This window comes from Drosophila melanogaster, chromosome 2L, assembly GCF_000001215.4.
Source record: "Drosophila melanogaster chromosome 2L".
NCBI lineage: Eukaryota > Metazoa > Arthropoda > Insecta > Diptera > Drosophilidae > Drosophila > Drosophila melanogaster.
In genome coordinates, this window is record NT_033779.5 from 10784500 (window position 1) to 10809081 (window position 24582).

General features: G+C 41.7%; 3 protein-coding genes and 2 long non-coding RNA genes across 12 annotated transcripts in view; 1 reads left to right on the top strand and 4 right to left on the bottom strand.

Moving 5' to 3' along the window:
* The window catches only part of CG31869 (uncharacterized protein), a 29072-nt gene extending 12462 nt beyond the window's left edge, over positions 1–16610 (bottom strand). For 2 of the 3 annotated variants that reach the window (NM_164944.4, NM_001144342.3), the window contains exons 1-2: positions 16180–16610; positions 4240–4478 (exon numbers count right to left, since the gene is read on the bottom strand). In NM_164944.4, coding sequence (NP_723619.1) covers positions 4240–4471 — 232 coding nt within the window. In that variant the 5' untranslated portion in view covers positions 4472–4478; positions 16180–16610. The remainder of the gene's footprint in view (positions 1–4239; positions 4479–16179) is intronic. The other variant, NM_001144343.3, reaches the window with a different exon arrangement.
* On the bottom strand, positions 1004–1674 carry lncRNA:CR44582 (long non-coding RNA:CR44582). The gene has a single exon (NR_124183.1). It is a non-coding gene; the product is annotated as a long non-coding RNA:CR44582 (long non-coding RNA).
* Positions 5723–6951, top strand: CG31870 (uncharacterized protein). Of its 4 annotated transcripts, NM_001298886.1 has the most exons (3): positions 5723–5868; positions 5928–6210; positions 6284–6951. In NM_001298886.1, exons 1-2 carry the CDS (start codon positions 5853–5855, stop codon positions 6149–6151), a joined length of 240 nt encoding a protein of 79 aa, NP_001285815.1. In that variant the 5' UTR covers positions 5723–5852; the 3' UTR covers positions 6152–6210; positions 6284–6951. The 4 variants fall into 4 exon arrangements, with proteins under 4 accessions (NP_001285815.1, NP_723622.1, NP_723620.1 ...); NM_164947.3 differs by lacking the exon at positions 6284–6951 and having other exon boundaries at positions 5917–6259; NM_164945.2 differs by lacking the exon at positions 6284–6951 and having other exon boundaries at positions 5928–6259.
* A 485-nt stretch (positions 16611–17095) lies between the features above and the next one.
* On the bottom strand, positions 17096–18302 carry lncRNA:CR44581 (long non-coding RNA:CR44581). The gene is made up of 2 exons (NR_124184.1): positions 18080–18302; positions 17096–17921 (listed from the first exon to the last, which is right to left on the bottom strand). It is a non-coding gene; the product is annotated as a long non-coding RNA:CR44581 (long non-coding RNA).
* Positions 18303–19774: 1472 nt separating this feature from the next.
* The window catches only part of Nos (Nitric oxide synthase), a 33238-nt gene continuing 28430 nt past the window's right edge, over positions 19775–24582 (bottom strand). For all 3 annotated transcript variants that reach the window (NM_078817.4, NM_001032069.2, NM_001032072.2), the window contains 5 exons: positions 22792–23125; positions 21486–22628; positions 21120–21244; positions 20331–20397; positions 19775–20127 (listed from right to left, as the gene is read on the bottom strand). In NM_078817.4, the coding sequence (NP_523541.2) occupies positions 20020–20127; positions 20331–20397; positions 21120–21244; positions 21486–22628; positions 22792–23125 (1777 nt within the window). In that variant the 3' untranslated portion in view covers positions 19775–20019. The remainder of the gene's footprint in view (positions 20128–20330; positions 20398–21119; positions 21245–21485; positions 22629–22791; positions 23126–24582) is intronic.

The window sequence follows — 24582 nt, forward strand, 5'->3', positions numbered from 1 at the left end:
GCGTGGCCATAAGCCATAAAATTGCAGTGGCGCGACCAACGTTGCGTATACGCAACGCCAAGAAGACAAACTCGAGGGGGACAGATGGGTGGGCAATACTGGCGGATGATGGCGTGGCGGAGGCAACAACGCAACTTGGCTAACAAAGTTATGACAAGGATTTATGAAGTATGCATTAAAAATGAGCAGCTATTTGCCGTTTTGCAGTTCAAGTATGGCTAAGAATTTGCTTAAAGCTTTAAGCCAAAGTCCCGAAAAAAAAAACACCAACGACAAATGAAAATCTCTGACTCTCTCCTTGAAGACGTTTGCCATTCCTACGCAGTTGAAACAAAACATTGTCGTGAGCATGTTTGTTTGTTTGTTTGTTTGCATGTTTGCCAGTTGCCGGGTGTTTGCCGTATGTCCCGTTTGTTTGCATACAAATTCTTCAGACGCCGCCGCATTTGTTTGTTTGCCGAGGCAACAGGCAACTGACAACTGCCAAAGGAGTTGTCTCCTGGGTCGGATCTTCTCTGCGTTCCTCCGTTCCCAGCCCCCGGATATGTGCCACCTTAACTGTGCATATAAAAATTCGCATATAAATCAGCGATACATGCAAACACACACACCCCATATCCTCCTACCACCCCCCCACACTTTTCGCTTCGCCCAGTGCCATCTGTAAACATATCGTTATTTATCCATTTACCCCGTTCCACGTGACAGACGCCCTAGGAGCAGGGATACGGTGCGGGGCTTCACTGTAACAATTTGTGGGCTTGGTCGACTGTTCGGGATGCAAGTTAATAGGGGAACATGATGTGGTTGCGGTGCTCAGGCTTCTCCTCCACGGACGATAAACGAGGAGGTTGGTCCGGTCCGGAGTCAATCAATTGCGAAGGAATTGTTTTAATTCAAGCGAACATTTCGCTAGAGAAATGTTCTTGGTTGCTCAATTCTGTAAACAACTTTACATAAATAACAATAAAATATCCGAGTTTAAGGTAGTTGTTATACATTTAAATTTAGTTAACCCGCTGAATGCTACAATTTAATACTTCATTCCGACTGAGCTATTCGACGAAATCTGTTATTCTGAAAAGTCTTTACGCCGAAAGTATTAACAAAGCACTTTTCTCCGTACTCCGTATGAATATAAATCCAGTTCCTTAGTTTTCCCCCTTTCCCGCTCAATGGTGCTCATTATCAACGCAGTCGAGGTAGAGTGGAAAATATGTATTTTTATATACACATGATGAGCTCGATTTTCTTTTCATTTTCATTTTCATTTCAATTTTCATGTGAACTGGCGACGATTTTTCACCGTCACTTTGCGGTGAGCATGAGGAGCAGGATGCAAGGACCTTCTGCTCGGCATTCAGGCTATTTGGGGGGGGGGGGGGTAAGCGAACCATCCTCGCCGACTGCAAGGATTTCCCAACACAACAAGAGCTGGGCAGGAACTTAAGCAGGAAACAGGAAAAGCAACGTATCCAGCTTCTCTTACTTTTCGCCAACCTCTTCTTTGTACGTGACGTCTTTCTCTCGAGACGTCACTAGATTTATTGTATGCAAGTTATGTGTGTGTGTGAGTGTTAGTACCTGTGTGTGTGTGCACGAGTGTGGGTGCTGTTTGCACTTGTGTAGGTGTAAATATGCAAATCGGTTTTTTTTTCGACACGCTGACGACTTTTTCACAGCAACTGAAATGTGCTTAAAATTTGCAAAATTGTAGTTCATTTTTATATTCCATCGAATGGTGTCCCTTTTTTTTCAGTTTCCCCTTTTCACCTTGACAATTGTCCTGGGGCCAGGATTGCTGCACACAGAATACAAACAGGGTTATTTTCCCCCCAACGACTACGTTTGATTTGGCTTCACCAGATTTTCCCAAATGCATCCATTTCTCATCGCTCCTCCTGTCTTTTGTTTGCATTTCGGTTTGCTTTGCCTCTTGACAGCAGTTTGAGTGCCATTTTTCGCTTTGGTTTTTCAGTTTATTGTCGCAAATTGTTACCAGGTTCGTAAAAAAGGCAGTTAAAAAGATTCAGGCATTTCTGTGACCGTTTATCCATTGTACTCTTATTTTTGGTGGGCATTTCTGGCATCAATCAACGAAGTAAACCAATTGGATTTTATGATTTTATAAGCTTGTTTAGCTAATTAATTTTTAATGCAACCTTTATATCTATACCACACAATTTTTATTAAATAGCACAGCTTGAACTAAAAAAAATTTGAAAGTGTATTTAAACAATAATAACTTCCTTATCCTTTTTTCAACCCTTTGGCTTCGGGTAAATTCCGTTTATAACAATTTAAACCCTTGCTTTGGCACTTAATTGAAAATTAAAAAGGTGCACATAAAAAATTAAAATTAATTTCGTGCCGTTTGACCAGAAACCGTTCGACCTTATTGTTAGGCCACACGCTTCTCGGATTTACTGGCCTAACCCACGCCTAATTCGCTGGATGAAGTGGGCAAATTCTCCGCTGGCCATTTAACTTTTAAGCAGGCCTGATTAAAAAAAAAAAATTGCATACTAGGCCACACCGCTTTTTTCTGACCAAAACTCGCTAACTTTTTTCGCCAGCACAGCGCTGAACTTGAACATTTTCATTGGGTAACTGGGCCCAGAAGTCCTGGCAGGCAGGGCGTGTAAAATGGCCAACGAAAATTGCAGCTGCCAAGCAAACACATGCAAAAGCCGCATCCGCCACTTTCGCGAGTGCCAGTCCGGGGAACCCCAGGATCCGCACATCCGCATATCCGCAACATCCGCTCTGCACGCCCTTCATCCATAGATGCCTCATTTGGCGGCTCGTTGCGGCAAAGAGCTCCAAAAAAAACTTAACAGAGCAAAATGGGTCGACTATGGTATACCATGTGCTTCGCACATATCGAATAACTAATCTCTCTGACTAAGGTTTTTTCATTTAACAAGAAAGCATTAATATTAATGTATATATATATTTTTTTAAGCAATAGAGATCAACATGTTATTGCTTATACTTTAAAATCATTTCTACTAATTGTAGTTCCTGCATACCCTTACCCATTGCTGGGTATCCACTGCAACAATGGCCGAGTTAGCAAAAATGTTTAAACAGCTGGTAAAATACAAAGGACAAAAAGGGGCGTTGGTAAATTTATGTGGGCATGGTGTGGACCTGTCGCAACACAAAATCTGACGCCTAAACGCAGCTTAGCGATTAAAGCGCTTTTCAAACTTGGCCCAAGGGGGAATTTTAAGCGCCCAAAGCCGCCGGCTAGCATTTCGTTTCGTTTTTGCCCACTTGCCACGTTCGCTCCATGTTTGTTTTTGGCTGGAAGAACAGTGGCCCAAAGGGAGCCAATGTCGGTATAGAGTTAATTTCCCTCCAAACTACAGCGACAAGTTTATTTTGGCCCGTTGTTTGGCCATCCACTGCATGCTTTGGGGCTACTGCGGTTGTGGATCGGAATTTCCCTGAGTGTGTGTTTTATTGGGGATAAATAGACAGACGATTGCTTAAAGTGTCTATGTGAATGAACAGTTATTCGGATGGAAAATTACATTTATTAATACATATTTATTGCTGGTATTAGTTTATATGGTGCTATAGTGAACAGAAGTTAATGTTCTCACATAACTATCTCTATATATGACTTCCGTTTCCATTCACCACATTTCTCATTTCATTGACACTGAACAAGTTTAAGTCATTCTTGCTGCCTTGCTCCGATCATTTTGTAATTTCCCCTTCTTTCGATGGAACAAAAACTAGCTGCATAGTTTCGAATATTTTTCCTCGTGCACTGGAGATGAAAAACTGCTCGACGAATGCGAAAGAAAAACCAAATGTAAAGCAAGTCACAGTCACAGCTTGCGACATTGCCAATGTTGTTGCTAAATTGTTAAATAAATCAAAATCCGAATCACAGGAACCAGACCCTCAAGCTAAACTGGCACGCCAAGTGCCAATTGAAGGGGAATCACCGGATGGTTTGGGGTCGTTTGGGTGGTTTTGGGTGGTTTTGGGTGGCTTGCCAGATGGGCGGATGGGTGGTTGCAGTGGGAGACGACTGTTATTGATGTGCTTTTAATTGAGGCTTGTGTGTCGTGTCTGCTGCATGTTGCTGTCAGCTTTCAGTGCCCCGATCCTCCGCAATTGGCATTTGGACACCCCCCCCCCAACCACCCTCTTGCACTGTCGTTTATCCAGCCATTTGGCTCATAACGAAATTTTATTAGTTTTTCAGTTTTCAACACTTACCGGCAGTCGACGTGTTGGCCATGCAAATGGTCAACATCAGAATAGCAAGACTGATGGACCCATGGATTCCCAGCGGATTCCCCAAGTCCGTTCGCCTTCGACGACCTCGTCGCTGTTGGTTATTATTGCATTTTTTCCTAGACATCTGCAGATCTGTACCGGAATCCTTCCGATGGAATTCGGGGCTGACTCTCAGCTGGAATGCCTCCGAATGCTTCTCTGTTCTGTGCATTCTGTTCCTGCAAGGCCAGATGCAAAGCGAAATGGTTAATTAAATACTTAAAATTTGAATTATTAAGCTTGAATTTATCGGCTAAATGCCATGCATTGCCAAAGTTTTATTGATTTTCCGTAATTTATGCAAAGTCTGTTGCATCAGCCAAAAAGTTTCAGTACCAAAAAAATGTCAGACTAATTTGCTATAAGTTTCTGGCGAAAGTTTATAAGGAAAAGGGAGAGATGCAAATAGTATTAATTGAAAAAAAATTGGATAGTAGAATTTGACAAGTGACCCCGAAAATAAAGCTTAAGAGGAAGCTCAACATAATTTATAACACATTTAAACATCATAATATGGTGGAATCACTTTTAAAGTTGGCAAGCTGTTAAATTGGATTTCTTCACTCTGAATTGTGATTAAATCAACTTTGTTAAAACAGCACAAAGCGCACATTAATTTAAACGATTCAAGCTTCAGCCAATCGAAACCGAAAAATTTGCATCCATCAACATTTCGCATTCTTAAAAACGTTCGACTAACACAATAAAGATGTTAAATATTTTATGATAAGTGATTTATATCGAACATGCCATGAATATTTCATGCCAACATAATTTGGTTAACGGTTAACATTTTTAGTGACAAGAGGTATGCGAAATGCCTAATTTGATAAAACGTTTTTTTTTTTTCAATCAGATTGGACTTCCATAAAATTACAAGAATTTGCCATTTGTCAGCCAAGAAATTAGCCGGAGCATTTGGCTTTATGTAAATCAACAAAGAGCGTATCCGCCAGATACATTAGCTAAATCAGATAAATAAAATCTATTAGTGCGCAACTGAAAACTGTGAATCGAATTCCGGCGACGGCTAGAACAATGCAAAATGCTGTACAATTTGAGGCAAATTAAATATTAATTAGTGTGGCGTGTGTATAAAAGTTAATTAATGTTTTTTACGCCCTAGGTGTTAATAAGGTGTGTTTTTTTTTTTTTGCCCACTGGCGCCCCGTCTTTTATTTCTGGGCGTTGAAAATAGCTGTTGATTTACGGATAATTAAGCAGATAGTAAAGTTATGCAAATAAATAAATATTTAATCAATCAATCGGGGTGTGTGAAACAATGTGGAAGTGTAACAATCCATCAGATATACATCTAATTAGTTAGTTTAAATGATTATATGTTGGTATGTGTATATATTTACTAATCACATATTCCGAGAGTTTATTGTATCGTTTGATTATTGGATATATATGGGATTTTGTTCATTTCACAATTCGACTGTTCTCGGAACACATACCTTTTTTGCTTCCCAAAAAATTTATTTGTTCTCCAAATCTAAGATATTTAAATTAGTATTGTTGAAATTAGCCACAGCGAATAATTTGTGAACATGTCTAGGAACTATGGTAGGTTGAAGTCTTAATTTTCTACGGACAATGCGCATATCCTTTCAGTATTTTGTAAGGACCTGGACCTGGAGCCTACATGCTACCCAGCAGTTTTGGACAAAAAGGACCTCAGTTCTCCTTCGGCCGCAGAATTGACCGCAAAAGAGATGAAAAACCTGGTCCGGGTCCTGCTGCTTATAAGGTGGATAAAGTGACACGCTACGGAAACGCGGAGGGTCCACAGTTTTCCATGTATGTTAGGAACTCCAAGATGAAACCCCTTCCCATTCGATTGTCTTGAAGATTCGATCCTGATTCCGTATTTAGTAATGAAGTTTCTAAAACAGTCGATATTGTGATGTACATACATAGCGGCGAAATATGCAAGTAAATCTATAAATATTTATATAAAAACTTTGAACATATCCTTTAGCCGGTTGTCCACTCAATTCGCCCGCATTGCATTTCCAATTTGCTTCAATTAATGCCCAAGACATTGATGCACAATTTCCATTCAAATCGATGCCATGGCAACGGGGATTGCTAATCGCCCTTAACTCGGCAATTAATTCGACGACATATTCAATTCGAATGGAGATGGGTGATGGGCAATGGATGGACCAAATGCAAATCGGCGGCGGGGGTGGAGAATCGGGAAATGGTAATAATGACAGTCTGTGGTAGCTGGTGGCATGAGAATTGATACACAATGCGGCGACAACCACTTGTTGGACCTGTTGGAAGAGCCTTTGGTCAGGACACTACTTCTCATCACTTCAGGACGAGAGCTTAGATGAGGGCACTTCAGCTGTTGGTCGGCTTTGTGAATGTGCCCGAGTGGACAGAAGGACTGGTGGAACTGTAATGAAGCCGCCGGCCTAAGTAACTCACTTTGCAGTCCAGGCCAGTCGTCTACTGAGTGACTGAACCGCGCCAAAGGAGCAGCTTCTGGCATCTAAGCGAAAGCCTGTTATTTTCCTCGCTGCCTGTAATAATCACACAGTAAACAGGCAGCGGTCAGAAGACTTGACTGGGGTGGGGATGGCCTGGATACACTGAGAAAAATGTCTGCTGTTTGTTACATTAAACAAATTACATGCTAACTTCATATTATTAAATTATATTTTGGTCAATGAATGAATTTAGCTTTTCAACTTGATTTTACATTTGAATTTGAATGTATTTTGGCAATCTAAAGTTATTATATGCAATCTTTTATCTTTTCTCTCCCTGTACTGGACTTCGGCGTGGGAATGGCCAACAGAAAGCCAAAGAAAGGAAAGGGCTTTGGACTAACTGAGTGCGCCAGAGGAGTAGGCCCCTCTAGCTCCTCCTGCTCCTTCTTCTCCCATCTGACCAGTTGTAATTGCAACGTCAACGTAAATGCATGGCACATGCAGCAGCGACTCAGGAATTTCACGGATGTGCGATGTGCGTGCATTTTGCAGATGCTCGAGCTGACCGCCGCTTGGACATCACGTATTCGCACAGACACACGGACGCACAGACAACGGACCGCATTTGATTGCATTTTCGCTGCTCCAGAACGCGGATGAGCCCGGGGGTAGTGGGGCAAACGGAGTAGCTTGGGAACTCTGGGACTTGGGAACTGGACGCACTGCCCTCGATCCACTCCTCGTGCTCAAGATTTATCTGTGCGCGTTTATTTTAATGTTACGTTCTGGCATCTTTGCTCAATTTTGCCTGCCGCATACCCTTCACCAAAGGTATTCTACCTGGTAGCCAGAATTGAAAAACAAATTATAAATATATCTTCTCTTCATTCAGGATTAAATTATGAAACATTTATGAAATTAAGATTCCCTATTAAAGAATCGAAACAAAAACTTCCATCTCAAGTGAAGTGACAAACATTTACATAAAACATGTCACGTTTGTGTAAATTGTTTAAAGTCTAATTAAGATGTCAATCTCCTTCAGTTGAATCTATTGATTGTGCAACTATCACAGCACTCAAGTGCATCTAATCTTCGCCAGACGGACTTCTGGCTGGGACTTTCGTCTGCTTAAGCAGCCTCTTTCGATGCATTGCCCATTGGCTGGATGTCTTTGTGTTTATGGAGCCATGTCCGCAGGTTGCCATCTTCATCTGGCCATCAGCAGCACCATCATCATCATCAACCGAATCACTAGAAGCGGGAGCAGGAGCAGAAGCTGATGCAGAAGCTGCATCCTCGATGGCGTGCCATTCCTGAACGTGGTACGTTGACCGCTCGGAATGTTGATTCATCTTCTTGGGCATAACTGCTGCCAGTTTGCACGGACTACTCTCTGTTTTATTTTCCTATTTTCACAACTCCACTTGCTCTTTTATGTCAATCAGCAGTTTGGCATCCAGCTCCTCGGCTGGCTGCTACACGTTTATGGGCCATCATTGTGGCCATCGAGACGGTTGGAAAAATGGTTGCGTCTATTTTTAGTGGAACACATGCGTCGCTTTCGCCTGCTCTATTCTATTCCTGACCGACCAGCACTCGTTCATACTCGTTCAGTATGTTAGATCCCCAGGCGGGTCTCTATTATCCCCATATTGCCATAATAAGCGAAGATTGCCCTTAAGTGGCTGGCGGGGATTGGGCGAGTACTCGCCAGTGCATTCTTCTTTATTTTTAGCACGATCTCGGCCTGTCTGGGCCTGTTACATGAATAATTGCCAGTTAGGCTTACAGGCCCACATGATCGCCATGGATAATTGTAAATGGGCATAGAACTTAATTGCATTTAAATGCCGACAGGTGTGGGTACTGCACAAAATCAGCGCATGAGAATTCTGGCAAATTAAAGGCTTCCGAAGTAGCAACTACATTGTAAGCCAATACATTTCATTAGAACCAATTAAAGTAGGGAATTATTTAAAATTGGATTTTACAAAATGTAAATTCTACGAATTGAATGAATATCGCAGATATTTCTTGTGCCAAAGATGTTCTTTTTACAAAACGTAAAGAGGAATTCCTGAGTTGATTCTTATTCCTCAGAACCTTTTAATTCAGAACCTTAGGCTTCTGAGAGTAAGATGTTATATTTTAATATTATTTTGGCAATATTCATGGGAAACCCGTAAAAGGAAATCATGCACGACTTGCCAGCCTTTGCTTAATATTCGTCTCACCGGAATCCATTCGGCTGACTGTCATTAGCAATTCGGGCAATCAATGAACAAAAGATAATGTTAATTTGACAGCCCCCGGCAATTGATTCCCAGCCAACTGACAAACGCACAGGCCGCACTGCCTGATTGAAGGGTCATTAGAGGGTTAAAGGAAGTCGGAGCAGCGGGCTGACCTCACACGCATTTCGATTTGTTTATGCCATTTCCGATTTTAATTGATATTACTGAATTGGGCTGGTGTGTGTTTTTCGTATAACCTCCCCTTGATAAACCATAATCGACCCTGTTCCACGCACGTGACTTGTTTAAGTGATAGCTTAAAATGTAATTTCGCGTATTTAATGTGCTTGCCAAAATTGGGGAAAATTGCGAGCTAATCACAACAAATAAAACGATTAATATGAAATAATTTCATTTCGTTAGCTGACCCAGTTAACGTGTGGAATCATCGAGAACTTCCTGGTCGAAAGATTCATTTTCACCATGCTCGCCTTTATTCAGCTTTTTTTTTGCATTAACTTTAAACGATTACCTTAACTTTGCTCATCCGAAATGAGCCACATAAAGCTGCAGTAAGTCATCGTCGGTCAGCTTAAACTAAGCTATCACATTAAAAGTTTTCAGGAATTTAAGACCATTTAATGTAAGTCAAAAAGTCAATAAACCCAAACGCTCGACTTCTTCCTGCTGCTCAGCGAAAAATAAACCAAAAAAACAAAAAACAAAAAAAAAAGCAAGACAAGAAAACAAAAGTGGAGCAACAAAAACCTGTCACGTTCGACAAAAGTGCATTCACATTTTGAAAGTCCAAGCGGGAGTGGGAACTTGGAATGTATCTTCGATGAAGCATCCACCCTTGTTCCGCCACCAGATTCAGATACATTTCTATCTTAAAGCCGCCGCATCCCGACAACTTTCGTGGTTGGCCCAAGACAAATTCGGCCAATTACTTCATTATTGAGGTTGAGGTTTTCTGGTTTTGGGTCTGGGTTTTCTTGGCCACCTCCCATTTTTTTGGGGTCCTTTCTCGGCTGTCTGGCTGCTGTCGTCTGTCATCAGGTGAAAGGCAAATAAAATGTCAATTTGTATCGCCAGTTGTGTCCTTTTCATATTATTCATATGCACATTACACATTCTGAATTTATTCATGCCGTCGGAGCAGCCTTTTTGTGTCAATAAACATTTACATGTTTATCTAATTTGGGCGGCTTTGCCCGTCGCCCTTTTATGGCCGCAGCTTCAACTTGAACTTGGGGTGAAATTGTGATTCGTGGGAATTCAATTATAGCCGGCCAATCTGGGCCACGGCACAGATACACAGATTTCAGCTTTCAGATACTTTCGCAGTGCACTACTTTTTGGGTTCCGGACGCCGTTTCCTCTGAACTTGTTGCCAGGCCCAAAAACAAGTTGATGGCCAAGCCGCACTGCAAGTTGTAAAGCGGCCAATAACTAAAATACACAAAAAAATAAAAACGCAGATACGAAACAAAATCAAGCGACCCAATGCCGATGAAACGAGCAACTCTGTTGCCGCCTGTCATCGACGGCAGAGCAAGTGTTATGGCAGCAATTATTGTGGTTTCCGTAAGCGAGTTTTCATTTTGACAGCCCAAAGGACAAGGCTCGCAGGATGTGTGCGAAATATCCTGAATAATTCTTGACGGGCAGGATGCACACAGTGCTTGTTGGAATCGATAAAGTTTATTTCACAGCACGGAGGGGTGCGACATAGTGACATAGATAAAGCCATGGGGGATATGACAGGTTTTCGATGACAAAACTTTAAAAAATCTTATAAAACATTGAAGCCTAAACAATAACTAAAATTATAGAAGAAGCGATAAATGTTTAGCTAATAATATGTAACGTTTTATATTGCTTGACTTGGGGTGCTTCTGTTTAGGATTGCTGTTATTGGCAGAGATTATAATTATAAATGAACATTCAGTTCTTATAGTTAAATTCTTGAGTACCAAGACTGTGTGTCCTGCTGCCATGGAAATTATGTTATATTGTAGTTGACTTAGAACCATGCTGAAATGGCTAACTAATATTCAAACCAATCAGGTACAATTTCCGGAGCACCCTTTCTTCATTTATTTGGTTTGGACAATTTGACGCAACTACCCTTTAGCCGAAGACAATGACTCCATTTTGGAGTGCGCCCTGTGTCAGCGCCACGTTTCACTTCGTTCTTGACATTTTGTTTAAAATGTGTGCTCTGCATTTTGCGACTAGCCGCAACTTCGTCAAGCATAGTGAGGGGAGGGGTCTCCAAAAGTCAAAAGCGGCGGCAAGTTGGCGAAGACGAAAGGCCAAGAGGGCTGTCCAATTTGGCTTACTATACATGTGCCAGCCGAATCCGTGGGTCGTTCACTTCACTTGGTTCGTCTTCAATTCGGGCTGGGCTGTCTAAACGCCTTCGAATTTGCGCTGATTTGACACAAAAATGTGATGTAAAGTAGTCGCCGCCTCAAAATGCAAATTGTGCATGAATATTTACCCCTCTATTCCCGATTCCCAACCGCCTGTCGTTAAAGGTTTTTGTTTACGCTTGTTTTGCTGTAACTACGATTTTGGCCACGGATGGGCGATAAGGTGAAGGATGGCCGGGTTTTGGGTTTTGGGTTTTTTGAGTTTTCCTGCGCCCTGTTATAAATTTCGTATCCAGCAGATACTTACAACAGCTTTGTGGCACTTCGCCTACATGTGGATACTATGGCAACCCAAAAGGGGAGCAAAGAACATCGAAAAATCAACAACTTGTAGTGCAGAGAATTTACTTGGCCCCAAGTTTGTGCAGGCGAAACTTTACTGCAAGTAATGATTGTCAAAAGAATTTCTTGGTACATTCGATACCAGGCCGAAATGACTTTTAACTTACGAGATTATTTGTATATCTCGTGTTATTGTAAAGTTAAGACATTGTGTGTCACTAGTGAACTAGCGAACTTGTATTTTCTGAATTCGTTGTTCACCTGTCAGGAAATAGCGCAGTTCTACGTGAACCTTATCGCAAAGTATATTTTATGCATTCAACCGACATTGATTAACCAAAATATCACGCCTTAGCGCTAATTGAACATTTAGCTTAATGGGAATTCATAAATCGCTCGAAAACCCTCATAAAGTCAAGACGAAACAAGTCGAAAGGTATTATTTGCGGCTCTATAGTGCAGGTGATTAATGCCGGCAATAAATAGTAATGCCGAGAAAAAACCCGAAACTAAATACGGATGAGTCAAAATGGATTGGACTGGGGAACTGGACAAACACAGCCCAGTTCGTCGGATCGATATTCAATATCATTTCAAAATGAGGCCGCCACATGCGAAATCAGTTTTTACACACGATTCGAAATTGTTGAGGACACCTGGGCGATTTTCAATATTTGTGCTTCCGAAAGCAAATTAATTAAAACTACACGTACGAAGGTTGATGGGCGCCCCCCCCATATTGAATTATTTTTGTGGCATTTTCAATGCTGTCCAAATGGCGCCACACATTCGTGTAATTAGATGCGCATTTTTGGCAGAATTATTTCGCTCAGCTGTTTCCCCAAAACGAAATGATCTAAGCTGAAAAAATTTCCAAAAATAATATGTTTGCGCGCCTGACCATCTTATTTCAATCGATAAAATGTTGATGTTTTGTTATGATTTTTGGCTCGAGCAAAAATATGGAAACAGGTTTCGACCAAAAAAAAAAAAGAAAAATATAAACAAAGCCCGGCTCAAGTCACTTGTGAAATTTTTATCGTTGAGAAGTTCATGTGGACGCCGTGCATTTGTGTATTCATGAATTTCAACCGAAACTGAATAAATCTTGCTTAAAGTCCCTTCTGCAGAATTTTTGCATCTGCTACGCTGGTAGGTTTTCCCTACCGACTCTCTTCGAAAATATTTTAAATGAGTCAGCTAAAAAACACATCAAGTTGCGACCGGAAATTGAAAGACACTGGTTAAGTCATCTTGAGTAAACTTAGCAAAAACACTCACAGGTATTTGTACTGTGTTTACCTTGTCCGAGGGGCAATATGTTTTTTTTTTAAGATATAAACGACACTCGGTTTCAGGGTTCCATTGCAATCTTAAATGTAAACCAATGAACTTTTAATAAAGTAAGCAAACAGTGAAATAAATTGTATTTATCCGGACACAAGCATATCGGTTGATTCTTAGCCGCCGCCATTAGTGTTGTTATTTATTTTCCTATCATTAAAAGTTTTTATATTTATTTACCATTTTTTGGACAAAAAAAAAACTGTCAAAGGAAAAACTCAATATTTGACATTTAATGAAATGCAGTAAACTCATTCAAATGTTCAGCTGAAACGGACAAACTGGGTACTTTTCAAAGCCATTTGTGACGTAGAAGAAAAAATGAAATATGAATTCGTTTCCTGGTAACGAGTGTGCAACAAATTAATTGATTTAATATAGAGTCAGCGAATAAAAATTAAACACTCGAGTGTAAAACCATTTCTGCCTTATTTATTCACGAGGCTTAAATGCTTATGGCAATTTAATGTTTTCACTTTTTATGAAGTGCGTGGCAATTAAACGAAAATTGTATGTGGGGGTAGTAACACCGACTTGGTTAATCTGCTGCATTTTTGCCGGTTTTTTCTGTTTTATTTTTTTTTTTATTCGTGGATCCACGGGCTTTAAGCCACTGGAAGACTTTGTACGTAAGAGGCTTTGAGTCTTTGAAAAATGTTCATTATTATTTAGCCATGCAAGCCATGTATCTACTATGCCACGCAATGTGCGCATCCAAATAAAAAACAGATCGAACAAAAAATGGGAAGACAAGCGAAGGCAATTCAAATTCAACACATTTTGCGTTTCATTCATAAAAAATTCACAAATATTTTTGGCTATATATCGAAGATATGCGCGATTTTGGTTTTATTGTCTGTCTGCACTACTTTAAATGGGTCCACGTGCCGAATTTGTGGGCGCCCGAGGGCGGTGGGCGGGGCTCGAGTGCCCCCCTTCGGCAAAATTGGTAATGAGCATTGTTAAAATGCGCTAAGTGATTTTTTGCACTTTGCGACTTCTTCGCCTGTCGCCTCGTCTTGGCCGTCTTTTGCAAGCCATTTGTGCACCGTGTTTGGTTTGTTTGGCATGGCTGCCTTTTAGTATTTGCCTATGAATGAAGTGGCTATATCTAAAGTGGCAACGGCTATATTGCTATCCACATATATTTTCATTCATATCTCGAACTTTTTTGTGGCGCGGCGGCTTCACTTTGTCGCAGGAAGTCCCAGTTTAGTTAATAAATGCATATGCTGAATATGTTTATTAGGCACACATTTAGGAACTATGCCTAGAGCATAAAAATATATGTATCTCCTTTTCGCACTTGCCACTCTAAAATTCTGCACTTAACTCATCTACATACTGTTGACAACCTGGCTAGCTGCCTTTGCGCACGTGAAAGATATATTGTGGGGTAAAAATAAAATAATACATCGTCGAACTATCATCAGCACGCGATTTCGTCAGAGCATATGGCTTAATCTCACGTAACAGAAATTATTCTATAATAATTCTCAACGCTCTACGCGGTCGGACAAAAGATTTCGCATGCATTTACTTGAATGATTTATACCCATTCGTATATACTCGTACGAAACTTCGGACACTCACAATTCATCTGAAATGGCCATCCTTAACCTTGAACCCCGGACGCATTAGTGCGCCAAAGTTAATAATTTAAATCAACTAATTGCGGCAATAATAGGCGAATTTATTTACGGCTGACTTTGGGCCGCCTGACCGACCGACCGACCAACAAGCTGCGAAAATTTCTATAATCGGCAAGAAGCAACGCTTAATTTGCAATGAATCCCCAGAAGCCGCACTGAATGAATGTGCCAAAAATTGAGGAACAAGATTTCAATACAATACCGTCTGAATTAACACGCTATAGAAGCTGTCAGAGAAACAAAAAAAAGGCAAAAAAAAATAGTAAAAGGAGAAAAAAGCCACAAGAAAAGTTCACAAGCCACGGCTAAAAGGCAGACACGCGTGTCTTGCCATTTGTTTATTGTTGATTTACTCGCTTTATTTTCGTTTTAGTCGGTAGCTGGTAGCTAGTATCTGGTAGTTGGTAGCTGGATAGCCCAGCGACAATGCCATTAAGATTAATGTTTATTATCTAGGCAGCAAGCCTACATGAAACTTGGGGGGGATAAAAAACACAGTGACGAGTAGCAATGAACCTTGTAAGGTCTGGGCTGCTGTCAAATGGCTTTATTTCATGTGCCACACACACATCAGTTGCAGCAGCAAGTCGCTCATAAATTTTGAATACATTTCAAACACCTGTAATCGTAAAAATCAGCACTTAGTCACCGCCGCCGCCGCCGCCGCCGCTCAAAATCCAAACAATTTGTGAACGCCAAAAAGTACACAGAAATAAAGAGCAATACCTAACAATAATGGTACATAGTTCAAAAGCGTTTCGATTGTTTGGCATCAGGGGTATTTGAACACAGGTAAGTGAACTATGTAGGTGGGTATACATATGTGTATTCGAATCAAAACAATCGCATAGACACATCATCCTTCACTTACTGCGAATTAAGTAAGCAACCGATTTGTTCGAACAGCTTCGCAGACTTCTCGAGAAATGTGGATAAACATATTTCAAGTATTTCTTTGAAATGTGATCTAGCTAAAAAGCTAAAGCTACTGAATCAATTTTATTTTCAACAAATACAGTTCCTGGGAATTTTCTATCATTTATGGATTCGCCAATTTATTAAGGTTTTTTGTCTCAGTTTTTAGTTTCAACTTGGTGCACAAAGCTGCTACTTTTCATTTTCGGCTTGCTTTCTTTATTTATAGAATTTACCTTTAATTTTCTGTAAGAATTATAATTTAATATTTTTCATGAACCACTGCAATTGACTATATTTCCTTGGCTATGACAGCTAAACTGAATATTTACGGCGCGTAAATATTTTGGCGCATTTTCCCCCGCTTCGCTGGACTGAAAATCACCAAGCGAACGAATTTCTTGTTCAATAATTTCACTCTTGGCAACCGACTATCAAACAACCTTTGCATTATTTTTGTTGCCATTGCAATATTGTTACTACAAGTGTCCCCTGGTTTGTTGTACAAACATAGCCACATATATTACATATGGCCACATATCGACTTGCACATGCAGACACTTACGTTTGTGGCCGAAATGAATATTTCGCGCTTTTTCGATTTGAGGGGCGCGATGGATGATGGGCTTAAAGAAATATTTTCTGATTAGCGTCGAGCTGGTGTGGTGGTGGTGTTTTGCTATTGCTGCTGCTTTTTAGACGGTTTTTGCCTCGCTTTTGGCCTTACCCACGTTTCTTGCCGTTTTCTTTTGCGTTTTTTTTCGGTTTTTTTTCTGAATATATTTTTTTTTACATATATGTTATGTTTTAGTGCTTTTCCAATTTCTTATTCACTTCATGTCTGCGCCCGCACACAGTTGCACACTCAGCGACGCAAGGGGGTTCACCATAGGCAGTACGCACTGTAAATTATGTGAGCTTTCAGCCGCCTTTGGCCGATTTTCGATTTTCAACCGCGACGTCAACGTTGTGCGCTCGAAATCTCGTTACTAACTAAAATAAACGAAGCGCGGCCCGACAAAAAAATCGACATCAGAGTGGCGATGTTTGTCTTTTGTTGTTGCAGCCGTCGACGGTAACCAAGCTCGCTCGCACACCTGCCCCTTCCCTCCCCTCACCACACCAACCCGCCGCCACGCCCCCTTATGCACGCCCCGGCTTCGAACGGCGGCAAGTTCAAGTCGCAATGTTAGGCTTGAACGGAAATGGCGGCTTAGCTAGTTTCTAGACAGCTTTTGTTTATAAATAAAAAATTATTCTAAGTCGCCTGGTAAATATTTTAAAAATTTTTGTTAGAATATTCTTTTTATTTTTTAAGTAAAAGTATTTATTTTTCATGGAATACATGTATAAAAATTCCTTACGATGTTGTAAGTAGTGTATTAAACCTACTTCTGAGTCATAGAATTTGACTTTCTTGCGAACAAGTTTTCTATAAATATATGTAATAATATGATACAATAGCTTAAAAAACCTATATTAAATAAATTCATAAAGATGTAGCTTAGCTCGTTTATAGCTCAATTCAAGTGTGAGTTCTCTGATCTCGAGCCGTCTGAGTCTGCGCTGATTTAAGTTCGAAACGAACTTCGGATCGAAGGCAAAACTTGCAAGCCGGCAAAAGTGAACTTGCGTGTTGCTGGACTGTTCGCAACATGTTGCTTCCGCTGGGAATTTCTTAGTGCCAATATACAAATTTTAATTGGAATGACTAACGAAAAATATTGTTTACCCGATTTCTACAACCTTGATTGTTCCTATTTGGGTAATTCAGAAAAATACTGCGTTAGCCAATTCAGAAACAGGCCTTCGCCTGAGGCATTCTTCCAAATGAGCTGAGTCGTCCTGTGATTACCAAAAATTCCAATTTGCTCGCTGAGCTCGACTTTGCACCTTTGTGCACTCAGCAGACAGTAAATTTCGAGTGAATCCCAACGTCTTCTTGTTGCCAGCGGCAAACCAAGGTGCCCCATGACGTCTAATATTTTCCCGAACTCGTTTGCTTACTCACACACGAAATTATGCCAGGAATGTTGGTGGGACCCGGGGCATCTGAACGGTGGTTGTTGTGACCGTCTGAGATTGCCCGTGGTTGAAAGTCGTCTGATTAATTCCGAATCGAGAGTGTATCCATGAACTTGGAGTATCTTCGTAGCGATAGAGTAGCGAGGCAAAAGCCGGTTAATAGCCAAAATGTTGGTCACATGGCAAGTGAGACGCGTGCCATGCGTAGAACTGCATTCCATTTGTTAGTCTGGGCTTATCCCGCACAATTAAGCCAAGTCCCTTTGCTGATTCATGTTCTGGCTAAAAAAGATCAGGTGATTTCATTTGCAGTTCGAAAAAACCCAATAAGCCATTGACACCAGTTTACGATTACCATTTCTGCAGAGTTTTACAATCGCAGTTCGGTTGGTAAAAGCAAATCTTACCGATTTTACGTCGCGGTCAGCATGTCCACTTACCTTGCGAGTCATTCGAACTCATTTCGGTCGAAACTGCAGCATTTTACTTTTTAGCCACGCGACTTTATCAATTTCCACCGAATTTGCATAAGTTAAATCGGGTGACGATATTGCAACCAAGCAAAAGGTCAATGAAATGGGGAAATCGTCTTTAAAAAAATACATTGTAACATCTTAATTATTGTCAATTTATGTTTTAAACTTTTGACTAGGTGGTCGTATCTTTTGATTGTCTCAATAGGCATAAGCCAAAGCTTCTACTTCTGGCCAAAAATGTCCATTAAACCTTTCCATTTCCATTTCCTAAGCAATATCTATCAGTTTCCTGTGTTTCTGCCATTGACATATGTCTAAACCTGAAATATGAGAGGAGGCTGAGTTGATTGAAAGATATACGCGTTCTTTATCTTAGTCAAACCGCGACTACTCACTGCAGTAGAAATTTCCGATAAAAAAGAAACAAAAAATCGCAAAAAATTCTAAATGAAACAAGTAAAAACCTATCGTTGGTGTGACTCGAATGCCACAATACCAATTATTCAATAAATCACTTTTCTGTTGCTTAGATTCCATGAATCGCTGCATTTCTATCGAGAATGGAGAATGAAGAAAACAAATATTTTGTACCAATAGACTTATTTTTAATTAAAGCCTATTTATTTCATATTTTTTAATAAGCCCAGACGGATTTAAAAAGAACTGTAAATGGAAGTGAAACGCGTAATTTTCCTTAGCAATTTTCCAGCGTATGGCAAGATAAAAGCGCAAATACCCGTACATCGAGCAAACAGCGGGTATTCCCATACCCAGTATACCCTAGATGTGCACACAAACAAGAACAAATCAAACAGAAGCCAAGCAGCGTTCACAATTCAATTTCAGCATTGAAATCAGATACTCCAGCTAACATAGTCGCAGTCGCAGTTGGTGGGATAGCGGTGAGCCCCTTTGGTCGGAGTTGGGATGTGGATGTGGATGTGTTTAGAATTTCGCACAAGGTACAAATCTGTTAACGCTTTGAAACCGCAGACAGCCACCGGAATGTTGGCGCAGCTACCGAGTTGTAGATGCACTGGGGGCCAGAGATAACAAAACACTCTAATTGATGAAAATATTGATGGGTCCCGGTGTTCTTAACAATTAATTATTATGGCCCATTTGCCTGATATGTTCATTTTTGTTAGCTCAACATTTGAACTTCAATACTGTTTTTCTCAAGGGAAAGCTGCTTGAAATTGGCCAAATATATAAGTACTCTTCAAATTCTAATTCTTCATGAAAATGATTGATAAATCAAAAAAAAAACTATCTAATTAAAATTAAATTAGTTTTTGCATTCCTTAGAGCCACTGTAATGCTAGTTTTTCTTGTATGCATATAGTGTAAAACGAATTACGGAAGGTAAATATATATGAATCGCCTATTTTCGAGTCTGGCATTGCCAAGCTGATAATATTCCCCTCTTAAAGCAAAGGCAATCGGGGAAATAAAGCATGAAAAAATCAATAAAAAAAAAAGAAAGTGAGTATTTATTTTAAAAATTGCATTTTCTGCACAATTTGCCAATCGTCCAATTTCCATTTCCCTTCAGGCAGTTTAAGCCGCTTAGCCAATGGTCCTCACTTTGGTGACGAAATTGGAAATTGCATTTGACTAATCCACGCTTTTCCTTTATATTAACAATTTGATGGATTTCTTTTTCGATTCGTTTATTTGAAATATATTTTAACATTTAGATTTTGATTTCACAATTGATTTGTACATTAGAATCAATAATAAAATGTAATTTATTTAAACGTTATTCATACGAATATGTAATGAACAAAGCGACAATATTTAATTGCATTTGAATATGGAAGAAAAAAAAGAGCAAGTGCTTGGTATTCCTCTTGAATTTGGATATGTCACCCTCCTATTTTGATTACTTCGAATATCTATCCTTATGGCTGGGAGGCCATTCGTATCCTGGCCGTGGCCCTTGACTTTGTGTGTATCTCAGCCGTTCGCAGCGTGATGCCAAAGATGTCCTCGTGGTAGCGACTTTCGTCCTGTGGAAAATCGAAAGAGCAGTGCAACACAATGTATGTAGATTCGCTGTCATCAAATGTTCTTTTACACTACATTGTTCAAAACTATTTTTATACTAGCTGTGGAAATATTGCTCATACGCCGTGTGTGGCTGGGCGGAAACCCCTCCACTGTCGGTATTTATGCCTGCAAAGCTCAACGTTATACCGCTAAGGATACTTACCCGCAGTGTTAGCAAAAATGTCTCAACTTCCGCCTCGCTTTTCTGCTCTTTGCCGGCAATGCACTTCCTGTCAAAGAGAAAAGGAATACGGGTAAGTTGAAGTGTGTATAGAAAATACAGGAAAATGCTGAAAAACTGTTTATTTATTCGCACAGGAATATGGGACGTAATCTGTGGGGACGTTGCTACAAGATTTACAAAGTGACGAGATGAAAGGGAAGCTGTAAAGCACACCATCACTTCTAAGGTCTCTTTAGTGATATTAGCTAAATTTACTAAAAACCCATTTGACCTGACTCTGTAATAGCCTAATAACATATTAATTCACTTATTAGTCATTTTTACTTCTTCATAATTACAAGAATTAGGTCGAATCGTATGTATTTCTTCCCAAGAACCTTTCCAATTACCAAACGCAACAGATGCGACAGTCTTATCTGCCCTGGTTTCAATTAAACTAAACCGCTTAAGACTACAAGCACATTTCCATTGAAATCCCCCCGTAAGGACAGCGCCATTATGCAATATCCTGTGTGTATGGATTGAGACAGCCCCTATTTCACAATAAGGCACTTAATCAGAAGCTTTGAAAAAAATGCGAGGCAGAGAAACGAAATATAAAAGCCAAGCCGATGGCAAAATACCTGACCGTTGGGCATTGGAAAACAGAAAACTCCCAATGGTGTCTCAGGGGGAATGGGCCCCCTGCCTCCGTGTCCTGGGAATGAGCAGCCACTCCTCGGTCCAAACACACAAAGGCAATCAAACTTAAGGCAGAGCAAACCTTACCTGATGGTCTGGTACACATGCTCGGCCATTGTGACATCGCCGCAGACGTAGATGTGGCCCCGCTCCTGGACAATCAACTGGTACAACGAATCGAATTCCTGCTCAATCAGGTCCTGCACATATGTCTGCAATGCACGGGCGATTCGATGCCAAATCGAAAAACAAATCATTATTTAAACGGGAATTGCTCAGATACAGAGGGAGAAAAATCACGAAATCACGATAATATACACTTTTGTTGTTAGTAAATTTTGTGGTAAGTAATGTGTGTTTCGAATAAAATAAAATAGAATGTCTTCGATATGTTTTCTGTGTAAAACATACACAAACAAACACAAAGTTTTATGGCTTACCACCTAAACTTACCTTCGGAATGGCCTGCTCCCTGGACAGAGCGAGAAAAACTCGGTCTAGGATTTGATCCTTCTGTAGCTCTGCCTTCTCCTCGGCGTACAAATCGACATCCCGATTACGGCAGCCAAAGAAGAGCCACATCTTGGGCAATTTGGCCGTGGGATCAAGGTCGCTTAGCACCTGGAACTCCTGCCAAAAGGAGCGGAATGGAGCTATTCCTGTGCCAGGACCAATCAGAATAATGGGACGACTCCGATCGCTGGGCAAATGGAAGCCCAAGGCGCTCCTCACGAACATGAACAGCTCGTCGTCTGCCCGCAAGCCGGATAGATAGTTAGAGCACACGCCATACCGCTCGTCTCCCTGGCCATCTTCACAGCGGTACTTCACGATGGCCACCGTGAGGTGGATTTCGTCACTAACGCGGCGCGGCGACGAAGAAATGGAATAGAAGCGAGGCTGCAGCGGCGTTAGTTGGGCAAGCAGAAGGGGAGCCGGTGGTCGGCACGAGGGGAACTCCTCGAGAACGTCCAGCAGATGGGGCAGCCGCCAGTGCCGCCAGTCCTCGTAGGCCGACGAATCGTTGACCAGCAACTCCAGCCGCTCCTTGTCCGCGGTATCCTCACAGAATCCTGCCAGCAGGGTGAGCAACTGTCGCGATGGCGGAGTGGTCAGATCAAAGAATCGGGCCAGAAGATTCCTTAGAGTATCCGGCGGTATTTTGTCGTGCGGCTCCCAGCACTTGAATATACCATTCGATGTCTGCTTTTCCTTTAGCAATTGCAACTGCAGCACCTCGTCGGGATTATCCACACCCACCAGTCGATTTAGCAGTCCGTCGACCAGTTCCGTTCGATTCGCCGGAAAGATGCCCACATGATCACCCGGCTCGTACTCCAAGCCAGGTGCACAGATCTCCAGCAGCATCGTTGTCTTGGCTCCCTCACTCAAACGGGTCAAATTGTGGGGCTTCGCCTTCGCCTTGCAGCAGTGCACCTTCTTGTTGTGGTACTTGGATAAACTGCTGTCCAGGGATCCCTTATTCGCCGACGGCACCAGGCGCACCGTATTCACAGTCAGCGAATCGTTCTGCAGGGCTAGCGAGGCATCCGAAAGGCTCTCCTCTGGATCCAGGCAGAAGGTCTCGCAGGCCAACTAAGAAAATATATAATATTTTATGCACACCTATTCTAAGTCATTTGGAAGTCATCCCAAAGTGCATTTCCTCGGTTCCTTCTTCTTTCGAAAACTTGCATATTTTCGCATGTCCCCAGCACAGATTCCCCATGAAGGTGTCACTTTAGATCGCCGCACTCACCTTGAATACCTCGGGCGCCCACTTCCGGAACGACTGCTCCTGTCCGCACATCTCGTCGCCGTAGGCCACCCTCAGCAGGCGTTCGCCGCCCAGCTCGCCCAGAATGTTGTCCACATACTGACCGAAGGCGCAGAAATTTGGATAGGCCGAGGAGCCGAGGGCAAAAACGGCGAACCGGACATTGGAGAGGGGGCCAAAGGTCTCCTCGGTGAAGGTGTCCGAGGTGGAGCCCCGCAGCGAGTCCCAGCGGTCGATTCTCTTCACCTGTTGCAGTGGCAGCTTCATGAACTCCTGCCGCGAGCTGGCCTTCATGAAGGACTTTGACGAGCCAATGCTGTTTGGGTGGGCAGAAAAGAAGAGATTTTGTTTGAGGCCTACTGCTAGGAGAAAATTCCGCCATCCAGTGCAGCTCTTTTGGGTGGTCAGCCCAGAAGTATGCAGGCCAGTTTTGGAAACAGTCCCCAAGAACACTCAAATTAAAATGAGCCTGTTGGGAGGGGGACTTTCCCGCCCGCCGTTTCATATTTCACAAAGGACGACCCAACAATGGGCAGGGGGCGTGGTCAAGGGCGGCCAGCAGCTTCTGCTGTTGTTGTGCAGGAACTAAACAATGAACAAAACACGCCAAAGGAGGCAACAATAAAAGAAGAAAAGCAGAGGCTGACAGCAAAGCATTTATTACGCTTGTCATTGGATGTAGTGAAAAATACAAGAAAAAACTAGGGAAAAAAATGAAAATGAAATCTGCAAAAACTGCCAAAATAAAATGAGCACAAAGTACTGCTGTAGCCAGAAAGAAAAGACAAGATGTGGACTGGAATTCAGAGAAGGACATGGACATGGACTTGGACATGGGCAATTCACTAAAATAAAAAAAAAAACGTAATCATCCGCTCGTCAGCTGCTCGTCATCGGCAAGCTGGAAAAGCTGGAAAAGCCCAGCATGTGAGTTTTTCCCCGCGCAAACTGCAGTTTTCGACTGCTCAGTTGGAGAGGGAAAATTTGAGTGATGATTCAACAATGAACACTGTCATCCTTTAACTAAAACCCAAAGACCGACGAAAAATCCGCTCTTGGCCAGACTGCTCAACGGGCTCAACTGCCAACTGCATCTGGCCAAGGCCATGGCCCACTGGCAATGCGTTTAAAACTATTTGAGCTCCAGCTGCTCGGCTTGGCTTTGGGTCAAAGTTTATGGCTTTGGTGGGGTCGTAAAAACCTGTTGCCCCGAGCAGAGGGCTCAGCACCCGTCACGACTGCCTGGCATGGGGCTTACAAGTTGTAGAAGCTTGTTAACAGCGACTGATGGAGCAGACCCTGTCGGGGATTACGGCCAGGATGAAGCCACCACGCCGGCACTCAACTCTTCATAAGGCGATGGTCATGGAGAGGAATATTAAATTACAGCATTGCTACTTAAGCGGCTCTACGATTTAAGTAACGGGTCCCAATCCTCATTATATCTAAATGGGTTTTGCAAAACTAACTTGGCTTAATTAATACAGAAGGGCAAATATTATTGTTAGTCTGGTGCGATAAATTAGACAATCAATATTTAAGCATGTGCACATCACGAGTCAGCATGTGTAACCTTCGCATGTTGTTCGATATCAATGAAACATTTGCAAAAGAGCCTGAACCTAATCTAATATAATCATCCCTAGAACTTTTAAATCCCCCCTTAACCATTGTAATTATAAGTAAACGTAATCCCATTCCAACCGAAACACATGCAATTCATCACGCCGGCAGAAAGCACAACTCAACGCTTCGGTGCTTAGCCAATCTGTA